This window comes from Podarcis bocagei, assembly GCF_964188305.1.
Source record: "Podarcis bocagei genome assembly, chromosome: 3".
NCBI classification, from domain to species: Eukaryota; Metazoa; Chordata; class Lepidosauria; order Squamata; family Lacertidae; genus Podarcis; species Podarcis bocagei.
Window position 1 is genome coordinate 53,062,735 of NC_138127.1, and position 17,109 is coordinate 53,079,843.

Below are 17,109 nucleotides of genomic sequence, written 5' to 3' on the forward strand. Positions count from 1 at the left end.
TGGCAATGAAGGGAAGCAATTGAGTTTGCCTTCCAGCTGCAGCTCCACTCCACCACCTCAAAACAACACTGAGAGAGGAAGTGATCACATACAAGCAGGAAGCCAAGGGAGCAGCACACGTTTTTGCTTGGTGAGAGGGCAGAATTTGGTGGTGAGGGACTTAAGGAAGTTTAAAACTTGCAGGGATATTTTGGGATAAACTAAACAGAAACCAGCCTATCCTTTCAGCATTTTTCTGTTTGTGACTCTAACCACAGCTGCCTCCCCCCCCCCCATTGCGGTATTGCTATCACAGCTGTGCCGTTACCATTTCCCTGGTTTACCTATAGTTTTGGAAATAACCTGTATGCTCAATGTGTGTGTAAAATCACAGGCCGCACATTTCAGTAGAACAGTTGTTTACACTACCAGTAAAACATTTTAGGAGAGAAATATGAATTTATATGGTGCTGGTTTTCTTTTAGCCTCTTCCCCCAAACACCTTTGTATCTTGATAGATTTAGATATGTTAACAAGCCTATTCTGGCATTTTCTCCCACAAGGTTATAATTGCAGGAAGGGGGGAGACTGGGCTCATGCTCCCTGGCTCCAACCCTTTTATCACATCTGTGTTTGCCAGGCCACACACCTCTCATGCATTGCTAGGATAATCCAGCACCTATAATGTGAGGAGTCTATACCCTTACAGCAGACTGCCTGCAGAAAAAGTTACCCTTACAATATATGCAAAGACTAGATGATGAAAATGCAACTGTGATCACCACTCTGCTATGCAAGGGAGCTAGCACACATGCAAGGAAGTGTTGCTGGCCCACCCTCAAGATTTATGGTTGGAGATTGCAAAATCTTCATTAAATTACTTGTTATAATCTTGCTGCCAGATCCACAGATCTCTGCCATCTCCTGCTGCCTTGATCCTAGGCATGTCCCATGCTGCCAATTAGTTTTCATGTTAAAGGCCTTGTAATTAACATATAAAGCCCAGAACAACTTGGGACCAGGATACCGGAAAGACTGTCTGCCCTTATATAGATCAGGACAGCTAAACTACTAGAGTATCATTAGGCAGAGATGTGAAAACAGGTATTTCACCCTCCACCTAGTGGACGCACACCCCACCCCTAGTCATATTTGGGCCCCCACAAGGCTTCATGTTGCTTTGTTACTGTGTTGTTTATGTACTTTCCTGATCTTATACTTCCCCCCTACCTCTATGTTTCCTTAGGGCTCTTCCATAGGAGGAGAGACACTGATTGGGTCAAATCCCCACCCCCCCTTGAGTGGAGGAGTGCTATACAAATACATTGGTAAGTGCACACTGCTTCTTGACATTATGGGTAAAGGGGTGGCTAAGCCACACAGCCCTATGACTCTGCTTCATGCACTTCATGCACTCTTTTAATGTATGTGTGGGGAGGAACTGGTGCCCATCTTTTAACATTCCTCAAAAGTCTACAAAGAACAAAAATGCCTTACATGAACTATGTGTCATGAAAACAGAGGTGTTTTTGTCAACAGTTTAACCAGCTGTGCATACGATTTCCCTTTTGTTGAAAGGAGAGAATGATGATGCTCTGCAGAGCTATAAATTAGTGTGTAAGCCTATGCCTTGGCTCTACTAGAGAGCAATATCTGAATAAATATACAACTGCATATTCATCTACCTATTTCCCTTTGCCTCCCACAACTACTTCCCATGAAAGATTATGTTCTCCTCATATAATCTGAATTCCAGTTTTGGCTGATTAATACCAATAGACATGTACAAGTGTATGCAAATTGTGGCTTGTGGCCGACTGAAGAGCCATGGGCCAGGAACAGCAGAAGATGAATGTAATTCTATTGCCATGAGTGTGAAAGAAGCTATAGAGAAAACTGAACAGAAGCTGAAATAGAGTTTGCCTTAAACTTTACCAAGTGCACTGCAGACTTCCTTCTAGTATGAAATCTTAATATTGTCTGGCTGTAAAAAGTTCGGCTCTAATCACACTCTGAGGGATAGATCAGTTTTATTCCTTCATGGCTTCCCACACAGCATTGATAATTCTTTGGTGAGGAGCAAAGAAATATGTTGGAGATTTCTAGCTTTGTTGAGCACAACAATTCACAGCCTGTCCTAGGGAATGACTGTCAAGCCCATCTTCAGCATAGATCAATCTTGAAAGCAGTGGTGGTGCAACCTCCTCCTGAAGAGGCCACCCCTGTAAACTGAGGTATTATCAACCATTGCCATGTTGCTAATGTCCCTTTCTTGGGCAAGTTGAAAAAGTGATGGCTAAGGAACTGCAAATGTTATTGGATGGAATGTTTTATCTAGATCTATCTATGTCTGACTTCAGGTCTGGGTAAGGCATCAAAACAGCCATGTAGGAACAGGTACGTAGCTTGGGGGTTCTCCTAGACGCAAAGTTGTCACAAGAGGCTTAGGGGGCCTCAGTGAAAAGGAGTGCCTATGCCTAGCTCTGGCTAGGTCATTCAGTATGACTGTAATCCTTACTCTAATAGCCTGAATTGCTGCAATGCAGTCTATATGGGGCTAACCTTGACGACAGTCTGCCAATGAGCTACTATGTCCAATTCAAGACATTGATACTGATGTACAAAGCCTTAAATGACCTACTTAAAGGAGCACATCCTTTAAGTATGCTCTGAGGTCAGCAGGGGAGACCCTGCTCTATATCCTGTCAATGATGATATTCTGAGGCAGGGCTGTCTCAATGACAGCACCCTGAATGTGGAACTTTCTCTCCAAGAAAGTTGAGTCTACCCTGAAGCCTCAACAACGCTCCCCGCCCCCAACAACCTGTGTTTGGCTGGAATCACAGACGGGCCATTAGAAGCAGACACAACCATTGGGGAAGGAAATTAGCCCCCCCCCTCAGCCGCACGGAAACGGGCACCCAATCCCCTGCCCCCACCCACTGGGAGGAGAGGCAAGTAGTTCTTGCCAGGAAATTTAGGCCACAAATTGGCTCTGCAATTTAGTAGTCCATTTTAGATGCTTAAATTATATAGATATATATTGAGCATCACACAGTTGTGAAAGTATTTCCTCATGTAGATAGCCCTTATGAATTAGACCATTCTTTTAATTCAACACTTTTCCTATAGACCAGAATATCTGGAAAACTATTCATAACTGTGCTTGCCCTGTATATTTCTAAATACATTCCCATGGCCTTAATAATGTATTTGGGGTGTGTGTGTGTGTGTGTGTGTGTGCACACGCGTGCATAATATAGTGAGAGTGAGAGAAAGAGACTGAGAAATTTGGCCTTGACGTTTTGCTTATATATTGCTCCAAAATAATTTTTAAAAAGCACATCGACAAAAATTTCATGGTTTTCTATAACAAGAAATCAATACAACAAAACTAGTTTTAGCAAACTGTACATACATAAATATGTTTCTTTTTTAATACTTAACATTCATGATTTTTGTTCATAAAGCCTTCCATGATTTATTTATTACATCCATTACTTTTTTAACTATAAAAAGTGCTGTTCTGATTTACAGCTTGTGCATCCAAAGCGAAGGTTAGAACATCATGCTCCACCCAAAACCCCACAAAAAATGGGGAAATAATACATGGCCTTGCAATCTCCTTAAAATTTATGTTACAATAGTCTAGAATCTCTTTAGCAGAGTTTGGTTTTTAATGATTCTATGAGTGTGTGTATACTTGTAAAATACCAATAATGCAGATAATGAAAGTTTGAGTAATAGATCTTTATGAGCTGCACATGGGAAATATCTTCTTTCAGACTGAAGTCCTTGTCTATGCATAGTACAGGGCACTGGCCCAAATTATAAAAGTGACTGAGAAGTCCAGAATATTGGCAAAAAAGGAAAAATATGCTATCACTTATTTCATAGCTTTTTCAGTGCCAGAGATGTGAGTTTTAAACAATGCTACTCACATAGTGCATGACTCATTTTGGTACTGATACATATTTAACTTAGTGCCAAGTTGACTTATTTTTGTGTCCAAGGAGGTCACAGGAGAACTACTCTGCAGTGGATGTACCTGCATTTGATACAAGCTTCTCTGCTGTCTTTCCAGCTGCTTCATAAAGGTGGCGGGCCATTAGTATACCTTAGCATGGGGTGAAAGGAGCGTGCAAAGTTATTGGAGAGGGCGCAGCTATAGTCTTCCTCCGTCATTGGCACCAGGCAGGCAAGACCAATTAAGAACAGCAGGAGGAGCTGAAGTGGGAGAGCGGCTCGGAGGACCCTGAGGAAGAAGCATTGCTGCTGCTGCCGCCGCCGCCGAACTGGCTGAACCTCAGAATGGGAGGAATCTAAGCCATCTCTTGTGCACCTAAAGAGACAATCCAATACAGAAATAAACCAATGCATTACTGTGAAATGACACCCAGGCCAAGATGCTGCCTGAAATATCCATGATTTAGAGATTCCAAATGCATTTTACATTAAAGTGGACGTTTTCTAGTTACTCAAAAGACTATTTGGGTATTAGAAATTATTTTAAGTAGTATGCTACCCTCTCTCCCAAATGTAACACCACTACATCAGTCACCCATCAGGTATATCAGTCACGATCCATGCTACTGATCAACAATATTTCTTAAGGAGTGTAGCCCAAGTATCCCCCCCCCATGTCAGGATCACAGTAAGTATGCCAATATCCAATTAGAAGGATTTTAGATTGCACAGTACAGTGTAGCTCATTTTGCACTGAATCAGCAATTAAAAGCAAATGTGGAACTTCAGATGTACCATTCCTCTTTGAGTATAATTTACTACCCTGGAAAAAAGAATGCAGTACAAATTAACAGAAAGACTGTTGCTTGTCCTAACAAGGATTCTTTTTATTTCAGCCAGGAAATAATATCCACCCTTCTGCCTTGTGATTAATCAAAGCAACTGCATCTCCAGTTGCTATCATTGCAAGGATGATGAGGGTAGGGGTGGGGAGAAAGTCTTTTGTTGCCACTGGACAAATTATGGGCACATATCTTCCCACCCTTCAAAATCCTCAAGTAAACCAGGAAGTTCTGTTGGCTACTTTTAGTTGACTAATGGAGACCTGAATGTTCAAAGCTAATAAATGATTAACTGTTTGAGATGAGAGAGCTGACAAGAGGTCCAAGATCAAAAACAAAAGGTGGCAGATTATTTACAGGCACATCACTGAAACTAGGATGGAAAGCTGCTTAGTCTGTTATTAAGTATGCAGCCTTCTATTATGAATGCATCAAAACGATATGGCACATTTAACAGCATCAGAGCATTCTATATTAAAGTTCAATTAGACCCAGCCTTCGAGTATCTGACAATGCCAGCTTGAGGAGTTAATGGGCTTAGGTATAGACAAAGGGAACAGGTAGTGCTGCCCAACTGCCATCTTAGGCTGCACAGCCTTTAACTGTGACTATTTTCTCACATGGCTTTTACTTAGTCCACAGCCTTATGTGCATTGTATGTGTCCATAATTGTGCCTGCTGGCCCAGTGTCTACATACTGGAGGTGGCATTTGGGACAGGCATGCACATATAACCTATCATAGCTCTGATTGTGCAGTAATAGAACAGACCCCATGTACAGACATCACCTCCAACAGTATAAAAGTGCAGCGAGGAATTGAGATCAGGAAGCACAATCCTGATTCTCCCACTAGCCAAAAACCTCACTGTATGTGGAATTACCATCTGCATTCTATCCCCCCCCCCCAGCATCGAACAATAACACCATCTTCCAAAATGCTGAAGTTCTTGAACCACTTGGCATTCTTCTGCCCTTAAGCCTTGTCTATTTCTTGGGGGGGGGGGGGAGTTAAGTCCATTCCAAAACAGTTTGTCCTCCTACCTCTCTGTGGTTGTGATAAGGCTGGTATACCCTGTTGATGTGGCCTCTGCATTTGTTCAGGATGCAGAGTGGAGAGAACTGGGTTCAAATTCTGCTGTAGTGTTGAGACTCTTAGAATTGTAGAGTTGGAAGGGACCCAGAGGGTCATCTAGTCCAACCCCTGCAATGCAGGAATTTTGGGTCTGACCTGATCTCTTAGCCTAATGTATCTCAAAGGGTTAAAATTGCATAAATTTGAGAGGACAAAACAGTAGAACCCATGTTTGCCAACCCAAGACACTTGGGGAAAGGGCAAAATAAAAAGGTTATTAAAAATGCAAGCCATTTTTACATAGGCTGAAAATCCTGTTGACACTTTTTAGATAAAACTTAATTTAAGTTGGGACTGCATTTTGGAGCTTATAAAGCTTGTTTCTCCCTTGAGGCAGGTTTTATAAATGTTCAAAGTTCCTTTCTGAGTCCTAATTCAACAAACTTCATAAGCCTACCCAAAAATAAGCATGGCATATTATTGAAACATTGGTCTTTCTTCAGCTACTTGCCTTTTTTATCTGAATTTAAATTTTTATCACTTTTTCCAGTATTATTAAAAAATAGACCTCTCCAGTTCATCTAGTTCAGCTACTTATTATTTTGTTTCTCTTTTTACATTTGTTTCTAAATTGCTTGATGGTGTGCTCTTAGATTTTTAGAAATTATCTGACTCTATTTTCCCCCTTTTTGTTATTTTAACTTTTGTTTCCTGATCTATCATGCAATAGAAACTACTTTGCTTTCCTTAATCTTCTTTCTTTTCGTTCTTACTCTTAATTTGTATTCAGCTTTTGATATTGCTTTATTTAAAGCACTGTCTATTTCTCTCTTTTGGATATCATATTGGTTTTCAGGGTTCTGCCTTTCTTCCATGTCTTTATAGACACACTTTCATGTTCCTTTTCTAGGTATAGTGGTTGAAATACAATCCCCAAGTTAACTTCCATGCTGTTCTGAAGGGTCCCTACCTGTCTGGAACACATTTTGTGGGTGCAGGGTCTGGCAAGATACTTAAAAGCATCTGAAAGCCTTTGATCTTATTTATGGGATTCATAGCCAGATTACACTTGGTTAACTCTCTCCTTTTTTAAATGACTGTCACCAACTTGTTTAAGCTAGCCTTTTTGGGAAAGGCACTATGGCTTTAATTTCTTCTTTGCTTTGTTCAATCATTTTATAGTTTTTTGTTGTTGTGTATATTAGATCATAAAACCTGGGTAGGGCATGTTTGCTTTTTTGTTCTGCACATAGCCTAGATATTTAGACACTATTAATTATTTATGTTGTTTCTTTATTTCATGTGGTCAGAGATTTACAAAGCCCTTGACAAACTGGCGTTTATGTTTTTCATAGACTTATTAATAGAGCTGTAAAGCTCCAAAACACTTGAGAACACTTCTGGGTTCATAGAATCATAGAGTTGGAAGAGACCACAAGGGCCATCGAGTCCAACCCCCTGCCAAGCAGGAAACACCATCAGAGCACTCCTGCCATATGGTTGTCAAGCTTCTGCTTAAAGACCTCCAAAGTAGGAGACTCCACCACACTCCTTGGCAGCAAATTCCACTGTCGAACAGTGGAATTTGCACATTTCCATGGAACTCACACACATATGGGTAGATGTCAGTATGTGACCCCGGGGCCATATGGGTGGCACCTTCATAACCCATTGTGAAGTGGGCACTTTGTGATAAATACCAATGGCTAATTGGTGCTCTTGCACAACAAATGTTGCTTTCAGCAACAAAAAACACAAACGCCTGGACTTTTTGCAGCAAGACAAGTGTTGGGAAATTACACTGGAAAGTGCACCAGTGGTGATGCCGTATACCTTCCACATAAATTTTGAGAAAACAAATCAGGATGATTGCTCATTATACACTTCATCTGGAAGTGGATCCCGTCATATAGCTCAAATCCCAACACCACAAACAAATCGGCTCATGCCAGATTCTAATGCACCACAAAAAGACTGGTGGAAGGATCAAGGAACACTGTTGCTAAAGCTGCCTTTACGATAATAGTTACTTTACTACACACATGTTAGTTCAAAAGGGGGCAGGGGCAGGGAGACCCTCTACCCCATACTACCCCATGCATATTTCTATAAGAGAAGCATACACATCCATTATAACAGTGTACAATTTACATCCATATACAAAGGACAAGGAATTATATGTCTGAAATACTGTAATTACTAAGAGTGCTCCAGAATTATCAGAAAGAGAGCACCATCATGCACATCCTAGGTTTTTTAATGCTGTAAGAGAGGCATCAAAATGATGGTCATATATTTCCAGTTTCTAGGAAACCAATTTTGAAAGGCCAATTTTTAGCATATTTTTATATGTAACCAGAAGAATTTATACACTAATGGGTTCATTAATAATTATTGAGCTGTGGTTACTGAAATCATAGGGCTGGCAGAGGTGAGTCTATTGAGATCAAAACAAGCCTTTGGGGATAAGTCAAACTCCGTATGAGGCAGCTTCATATGCAGATGCTGGACTGGGCAGCATCTACCCTGGAACACCTTTGTTAATTGCATGTATTTGTAATCTACCAAAGCTGTGTATTAAATTTCTTATTTCTTTTTTTTCTTTTGCGAAATGTTGCATTCACTCAGTAGATATGCAATATTATTGTGTTCAGTAGGAGTAACACTTGATCTGACACTTTGTAAAGGTTTTTTAAATCAATCACCACTTGTAATAGCTCTGCTGATTTTGCCTATCACTAAGGTCTCATTTGTAGTTTCTTCATCTGAAGTAGATTGAGACACATGTTGCACATGGCTGAACGAGGGCATTTGGAGTCGTGGACAAAGCTACAACTAACAATTGTGCATAAAAATGATTTCTGATCACAAAACGTTTGTTCTGCTCATATACCCACTGCCTTGCTTCCTGTGAAAGCCAAGATGAATCTTCAAGTCTGGATTATTATTGGGAATGAAAAGTGAGGTAGAAGAATGTAGCACTTGATTAATGGGTTCTGAGACTACAGACTGAATCACTGGCGCCAAGACCTTTTAGGGATCCTATAGGGTAAACACTTCGGAGAAAAGGACACAATTACTCTAATCTCTAACATTTTTATCTCATAAAATATCTATATTGACTCAAGCCTATGGCTGAAATCCAGTGATACAGCTCTGCTTGAAAAGGTCTCTCAACTGTTGGCTATGGCAGGAAAAATCTCTGAATATGTGTGCAGCTCCATCTGCCACTGCTGGCAATACCAAGTCTCATGAATAGTTTTGGATATTGATATACATCATTGGGGTATTTTTGTGCTAATTACTGATGGCATGGGGGAGAATATCCATTCCTTTATGCAACATTTCACTTGTTTATTTTGATTTTATCCTGACAAAACTCAATGTCCTGGAGTAGATAATTCTATCTATCTCTATCTATCTATCTATCTATCATCTATATCTATCTATCTATCTATCATCTATCTATCTATCTATGGCATAAAGCAGCATCTAAGTGCTGCTTAACCTGAAGTTCTAGTAAGCTATACCGGACCCTGCTGAGCTATGCAAATGTGCTAGCAATTTTATTGCTGCACCACATACAATGGTACCTTGGGTTACAGACACTTCAGGTTACAGACTCCGCTAACCCAGAAATAGTTAAGAACTTTGCTTCAGGATGAGAACAGAAACTGCACGACAGCAGCAGGAGGCAACATTAGCTAAAGTGGTACCTCAAGGTTAAGAACAGTTTCAGGTTAAGAATGGACCTCCAGAACGAAGTAAGTTCTTAACCCGAGGGTCCACGGTATATGCATTGTTCCCTGCCAACATAGGTGTTTTGCACCACCCAAAACACACCAATGTGAGAAAGCCAGGGTCCATAGGAAGGGCTGAACCGTAGGTAATGCGTAGTTTGACAGTACCTGTCCTTTGGTCTGATGCAGCTTCTTCCAGACGAGTTTGCATTTAAAACCACTGCCCTTTTAAATTTGCAACAGCAAAATTCCACGGGTTAAATACCTTGGTCTCCTTTTATGTGTCTAGTCTCCCAAGGATTGCTGATCCAGTGCAAGATCAAACACAAGGTACTCAGATCAGAGGCAGGCCAGATTATTAAAAGAACACAGTGACAGCTTGTACTTCTTTATCAGTCAAAACCACATTACACATCAACTGCAACCTGTCTGGCTCCCATGCTTGATTAACTTCCTTATTCAGTAGAAAACTCATTTGTATTCCGTGCTTGACTGAATGACAAATTGTCTATTGTGTTGTTCTGCTAAGAGATGTGTTAATAAACAGTGCTGGAGAAAGATGCATAGATGCCACAGTTAGGCAGGCTCTAAAGCTGCAAAGTGGTGGTGAAGCGCATGCTGAGCCAGTGGCTGGCTCTTTCAGTGCCAGAACGTTCTAAAAAGGAGGGGTGTGTGTGTGTGTGTGTGTGTGTGTGTGTGTGTGTGTGTGTGTGTGTGGAGGAAGAGGGAAGAGGAAAGTTGTTGTACACAGCAAGCCCTACTGGTACCATCTTCCCAAATGCAACCTCATTTCACAGACTGGTCAGAAAAAGCAATGCTTTGTTTTTGTTCAGTAAGCAGTCTCCCCCCCCCCCCTTTGTGTGAAAAATAAGGTCCTGCCTCATACGGATTGGAAACAAATAGTTTTTCCTTAAGTTTCTTTCTTGACAACAACAACAGGCAACTAAGAGGTAGTCCCAGATATTTTATGCATTTAAGCAAAATTTTGGAAAACTCTGAAATGTGTTCTACTTCATGTGTCACATGACCTCTGGGATTTGAATTCATTTTTGTTTATGAGGGCAAGACCGAGATATGAGGGTGGGTAAAACTGGAATAGCCAAAGAGCCCAGGAACATATTTTTGTTTTGTTTTAATCGAAGCTACCAACACATTTTTGTTTTAATTATGAGTCTTTTAAAATTTATTTTACTTTTATATAGCTGAAATTTAGAGTTATTTTGTATTATTCTGAGCTCCATAAAGCAACCAAGTAGTTTTCCAGAATACCTTCCTCTAATATATTTTTGAGTTTCAACCAATTGATTTTGACACTGCAAAGTGGATGGGAACTTTTTGTGGAGCACTGAATACATTTCCTCTTTCAGTCACTTGATGCTTGTCACAATTCAAAAGGCACAAGCTGTGCATGGGTGTAAAACTTTAAGGGACTATAAATGACATGTGGCAAGAAGCGGATAGTGGATTAGCATTAGCATTCCTTCTCCCCTCCTATTCATTTCACAATGGTGTTTTGCTGAGAAAAATGTGGTTTGCAAAGGAATGAGTGCCCTTGATTTATCTTGTGATTGATTTATTCTATGCTTGTTTGACTGGCTGATTTATTGTATAAAATGTATTTATGTCGCACTTCCCATACTTTTAGATTCAAGGGGTCCAAATAAAATAAGGTACAATCCAGGAAATGCTAGGCATGCCATCCCCACTGAAATGAATTGGAACACGACATTTAGGTGCACATTTTAGCTCCATTGATATCAATGGGACCCAAGCCTTTCTAACTTTTAGTGGGCTTCACAGCAAGGGATGGCAGACAGTAGTACTGTTGTTGGTGTGAGCTACATTTTCAGGGTATGTTCATTTCTGTATCTCTCTCTCTCAATCTCTATCTGCATTGTCAGGTTCCTGTTATTAAAAACAACAACAGATGTCAACATTGGACAGGAACGTAGAATATAAATGGGCATTTTCTGGAGCTCTATTTCAGGCCAGACAAAGAAGGAAGGGGCAAGAAGGTAGAGTGAATTGTTGATTGGTAAAAAGGTCACACATAGACACACAGACATGTATATATCTATAGATACATAAATATATCACACTGACAATGACAGAATGCAGAAGCACTGTTAGCTGCAGAGAAGACAGGTTGCTGGTCACAAGGTGAAAGCTGGAAGCTACAGCTGTTAACTCTACTCTCAAGTGCTGGCACAAAGAGGGGGTATGCTGCTCTCATAATGCCCTGTGTCTGCAAGCACCTTACTAAGGTTAGTATATTGCATCTGCAAGGAAGTTCTCTCACAGTGGAGAAAAAAAGATGTGCTGCTGCCATATCTTCATTTTCAGCGTTATCTCAGGTTTTGGACTGTGCCTGGAGTCATTAAATATGAAAACCCGCAAACTGAACAAAACTTTACAAACTTGAAAATAAAGGAGGCAAATCTTAAGAGGATTTTTTTCATTTTCAGATTTGCGGGTTTTGTGAATTCTGATATACTGTATTGGTCTAATACCTGCCATAACTTAACATCTAGAAACAAAGAGGATGATAAAAGTCTTTGCCATGGACCTAAGCATAGATCTGCCAGTAGTTTCTTAGTGGCAAAATGATGGATGCAATGCATACATCCATTTAATCAAAGGCATCTAAATAATTTAAATGTAGGTTGAAGTTCATTGGAAGCAAAAGCAGAATACTATTGAGTGCTTGTAGTGCAATATTTTGTCTTAGTGTAATTTGATACTTGTAGGAGAAAGCCTACACTTAAACTGCTTGATGTCTTTTTTCATCAGATTAAATGTGCACAGTTACATATCATGGACAGTTTCCATCATCCTCTTGAAGTTCTAGATCAGAGTGCAGAAACCAGGAGAATAAGGTACCTGCTGTGTGGACTGCTGACAGAGGGTCCAGGCTGTGAGACATTACATTTGCCTCGTGGCTGTTTGCAATGAACAGGGGTAAAGAAAGAAGAATGTTCAGTCCAGGCAAATAAAGGCAAGCTACTGATGAAAAACAAATTAAAAAGTGCAGCAAAGGAAACACAAAATCAAATGAAGTTACTAATTTCCATGAATCAAGGAAACTGGCTTTTCTTTTCTGCTCCTAGTTGAATATGAAACTGAACGTACAACATGAACTTAAAATGACACTGTAGTCAATAAAACAATACAAAGAAAGTGCGGTGTATTAAAAAAAGAAACTTACGGTTAAATGCCTCAAGCAATTTGCTGTATTAATTCATATCTATTCAAAAGTTACACTTTTGTTTGCTGATGCTTCAAAAATATATTCTGTTTTTAATAACAGTAATTATTATTTTAAGAAAATGTTTCCTTGTTTTGCATCAGTTATCTTTAGAGTCATTCTTTGTGTAAATGGAAGTGGAGGCACCTGTCTCTCTGTGACAACTTTACAGGGGACAGTGGAGACTGTGAAGGGAGGAAGAACTGGAGAAAATCACTGCACCGTCCACTTCCTCCAGTGCTAGTGGAATTCCACTGAATGCAGCTCTGGATCCAACCCTATTATATTAGTTCAAATTTGTTGTGGTGAACATTATATATTTTTTACAAAAAAATCTCAAATTTTCATTTCTATTTGAAAATGTTAAAGCTAATTTTCAAGATATACCTTAGAGAAACCATCTGTATCATACTGTACCCCAGAGAAGGTGATGATAAAAAGAAAAAAAGTGTGTCAATCAACCAAACAGCGCTCTGTTTGAAGTGACAAATAGAGATTTAAGGCATTGAAATTGTGCATGTTGCATTTCTAACCATTGTTTAGTGAATGTCTACTTGCTACGATAAGCTGCTATTTCTACTCATATCCATAAGCTAACCATGATATATATATAACTTATATTTTAGAAATGTTGAAAGAAAAAAAGGAAAGTCATGACCCAGGAAACAAAACTGCCATGATTTTTGTGTATCTTCCCCTTGAAAAGCCAGTGTTCCTTTACATTCTCAAACTAGGATCTAAACGAAACTAGTGAATGTATTGAAATCAATTTTAAGAGGCAGTAAGGTTCATAAAGACAGAACTCAGATTTTTTTTTATAAGAGAGCAAATGAAAATTGATAGTTTTCTAAAAGCTAAGGAAAGCTGAATAATACTTAAATTAAAACGAACAAAAAGAATGAAAACCAAGTTCCCTACAGGACTCAAAGTGAAGAGTAGTACATTATGTGGCTCACAGACTGGCTTTGTACTATATTCCAGTGGCACAAAAGGAAAATGCAAGTAGGTGGAAGGGCGTGTGTGGTGGGTAGTATCAGAAATAAAAGAAAACAAATTATTATTCACACAAAACTTTGGCATATGCATGCCTGGAATAGTATTGCTTTTACTCCTTCAGCAAGCCAGGGAGTGTGTTGCATTGGAAAAAAAACAACTTGCTTTCTCTGTTTGCTAAGAAATCAGCAGCATACCGAAGAAACAAGTTTTCATTGCCAACACCACTACAAAACAAAGAGCAACAGTTGGAATAATTTTGGTCGGGCTTTTGGGTGACACCCAGTGGTATCTGCCCACTGGCATAAAATCCGCTTGCACAATGTAAATTCTGGTTTCTACCTTCTCCTCCAGCCCCCTGTGTGCCCCCCCCAAATCTGCTCTAAAGTGTTCCTGACCCTCTTACTCGAGCAGATTTTGGGGGGTCTTCAGGGAGGTTCAGGGAGGAAGAGAGCAAGGAGAAATCCTGGTTCATGAGCTGATTATCAATTGAACTATGATGGCTCTCACCCTTTGACCTTCATTGCAAAGGACAAGGAAGACAAAGCTGCTCATTTTCCACACTCAAGAAGAGCAATTCCACCCCGAACATGTGTATGGTGAATTTTATGAATGTAAAATTGTTTTCTTGAATCCCTGGGACTTCCCTACAATATTATCTTATCACTAATAGTGATAGCTTAGCAGCTTCTGTGTTGTGTTTTGTAAGTGGTCCTACAATGTTACGGTATTCATCGGGTGACCTTAGAAATGGGATTTTTGATCAGGATGCCAACCAAGACAAAACATCCACCATTGCAGCTCGCTACTCTACCTAGTACCTCCCAAATTAAGGCAAATCACTCAAGGCCCCATTACCTTGAGACTCTGACCTTGCCACAACTACGCAGGGCCTTTGTAGAACTAAGATTTCAACAGATGCCCTCAGCATTTTTAGAGGGGAAATACAGTCATACCTCATGTTGCGTAACCTTCAGGTTATGGAATCTTTGGGTTACGGCTGCGGCAAACCCCCAAGTGGGCTTGCTGCTCGCACATGCACAGAAGCACTCTGCGGCGGCGTGTGCGCGCGCAGAAGCAGTCCTCTGGTTATGGAATTTTCGGGATACGTCCAGGCCTCTGGAACAGATCCCGTTCAGAACTGGAGGTACCACTGTACTGGGGAATTTCCCATACGGATTGCAAATGTATACATGGATGCAATCAGGTAGAGGACACCACACACTACCTGCTGACTTGACCCCTGTATACAACACCCAGAGGAAAATTTATATCACCAATTCTTAATTGGCTTCCAGGTTGATCCACACAGGAAGTGACAGTTGAACTCCTAGCAGATAAACATCTATATATTACACAACAGGTAGCCAAATTTGCACTGGCAGCCAAGAAGCTTTGTTCTAGCTATGTGAATGTACTTCAGTCTTAAGTCTTAATGTTGTAAATTTCTTTTTATGTTGTAAACTACTACAGGTTACGTGTATAATTTTAGATGAAAGTTTCCTTTTATTCTCTGTTGTCCATTGTAAACGCCTTTGAGTATATACAATAAAAAATTTTGATTGATTGACTAACATGTCGTGAGGCACCTACCACACTTTGAGTCCTGGTTTTACTATATATAGCATTTTATAATCCTGATTTCATGCAGGGAAGGAGATGCAGCAAAGTTTAGGGAGGCAGTGTTTTGTTGGAGGGAGAGCTCTTCTGGGTTGGTGCCTTTTTCTTGCCTATGAGGAGGAGGAAGGTGGTGTGGACCTGTCACCTGGCTACAGCTACCTGGAGCTTCTACCCAAGAGCTAGCAGAAGGTATCTGGTGGGACATTACCGTTCTCTGTCTGCTTGGAGTACTCCTTCCCGATACTGGACTGAGGGATCCTGAAGTGTCCAGCTCATCAGCAGATGACCAGGAGGACAGATCCTAAGGTTCAGAATCAGTGGAGATTAGAAGGGAGAAAACACTATATATAAACTTGGTTCACAAAAAAGGACAAAAAATGCAGACCAACTGCTCGCAATTTGAAACGAAGTTGCTACAGGTTATGCAACACAGTTTGTGAAGACAAGCATACAAGTATTCTACCTTGCCTTGGGCAGAGAACTGTTATTTCTGGCCAAGTCAAGCCCGAGAAAACAGTTGCTCTTTAATGTGTGTGGTGGTTTTTTCCCCCTAAGGAATACACAATAAAAATTCCCACTTGAATTGCAGATTTTTTTCCCTACACAGAGATATACACTAGACAGACTGAAAACTCATTGTATTATTTGTACACTGTGGTATATTTTATTAGTAATGGGGAATAACAGAGGGACTACTTGCAATGGAAAGTATTCAAATCACCCTTTCAGTACTGAGACAGGTGTATAGTGTTTTTATTCATTTGTCAGCTACAGGCTGGAAGTGTTGTGGCTATATTTTTAAAAAATATACAGTACAGTATTTTGCAAAAGATTGTCAGATTTGGATCATAGCAGAGCAGCAAAATATACTTTTAACGAATACATATTTGAGATGGAAAATACATTCTGTCCCCTATCAAAAAACAAAGGGCTGGTGTAATTTGCAGATGGACCACCAATATATTGCATTGGCAACAAGGTTTTTGCTTTTGCTTTTTAACTAACTGGATTCCCCCCAGAAACAGTAACTTCAGATTAAAGGGGTGTGTGTGATCTAAGCATTTTGATGCCAACAATGCCATGTGTGCACTGCAAAAAACTTGCATGAATGATGTCACAATAAGCATCTGTCTGGAAACAGCCTAGCAGTGAACAGCCACAATGACTAGTAGATTTGCCGTGGCAGAATGACTTACCAGCTGACTGCTTGAAACATCTAGGATTTTCTCCAGCTCCTTAATGTGATGTGAAACTTCTTTAAGGAGCATTTTGAGTCTGTTTCCAATCACATGGACCTTCTCTTTGGCTTCTAGACAATCCTTGCCTTCAGCATTGACTAGCAGTTGGCAGGACATGTCTTGAAGAGATGCCACCTTCAGCTGAGATTCTAGCAGTTCACGCCTTATTTGCTGTCAGGAAGGGGGGCAATCAGATGCATTTTGTTGCTTTGAATGAGTCAAAATGTAATTCAAGTATTTCTTCTGATCTTAAAACTCAGGAACAGGGACCGATAAAGCTAAACTACCATACACTTGCTGTTGCAAATAAAAAAGAGATATCCAAATTCAAAAGAGAGGATTAATGATTGGCATTTTATTCTAAAAGCATGTCTGAACTGCACACTATTTTGCAAGTTCTGCATTTGCTATAAA

The 17,109-nt window shown here is 40.1% G+C and overlaps 1 protein-coding gene and 3 long non-coding RNA genes across 19 annotated transcripts in view; 1 reads left to right on the forward strand and 3 right to left on the reverse strand.

Moving 5' to 3' along the window:
• Window positions 1-6: 6 nt before the first annotated feature.
• LOC308583370 lies at window positions 7-15,654 on the forward strand. The gene is made up of 3 exons (XR_014006184.1): window positions 7-130; window positions 1,226-1,307; window positions 12,949-15,654. It is a non-coding gene; the product is annotated as an uncharacterized lncRNA (long non-coding RNA).
• The window catches only part of SYNE1 (spectrin repeat containing nuclear envelope protein 1), a 285,408-nt gene continuing 271,568 nt past the window's right edge, over window positions 3,270-17,109 (reverse strand). For 14 of the 16 annotated variants that reach the window (XM_081187166.1, XM_081187171.1, XM_081187169.1 and 11 more), the window contains 4 exons: window positions 16,654-16,866; window positions 15,666-15,758; window positions 12,481-12,539; window positions 3,270-4,321 (listed from right to left, as the gene is read on the reverse strand). In XM_081187166.1, coding sequence (XP_081043292.1) covers window positions 4,069-4,321; window positions 12,481-12,539; window positions 15,666-15,758; window positions 16,654-16,866 — 618 coding nt within the window. In that variant the 3' untranslated portion in view covers window positions 3,270-4,068. The remainder of the gene's footprint in view (window positions 4,322-12,480; window positions 12,540-15,665; window positions 15,759-16,653; window positions 16,867-17,109) is intronic. The other 2 variants (XM_081187162.1, XM_081187163.1) reach the window with 1 other exon arrangement.
• LOC308583374 lies at window positions 4,615-5,770 on the reverse strand. Its single transcript, XR_014006188.1, has 2 exons — window positions 5,705-5,770; window positions 4,615-5,395 (listed from the first exon to the last, which is right to left on the reverse strand). It is a non-coding gene; the product is annotated as an uncharacterized lncRNA (long non-coding RNA).
• LOC308583373 lies at window positions 6,421-9,283 on the reverse strand. The gene is made up of 2 exons (XR_014006187.1): window positions 7,438-9,283; window positions 6,421-7,260 (listed from the first exon to the last, which is right to left on the reverse strand). It is a non-coding gene; the product is annotated as an uncharacterized lncRNA (long non-coding RNA).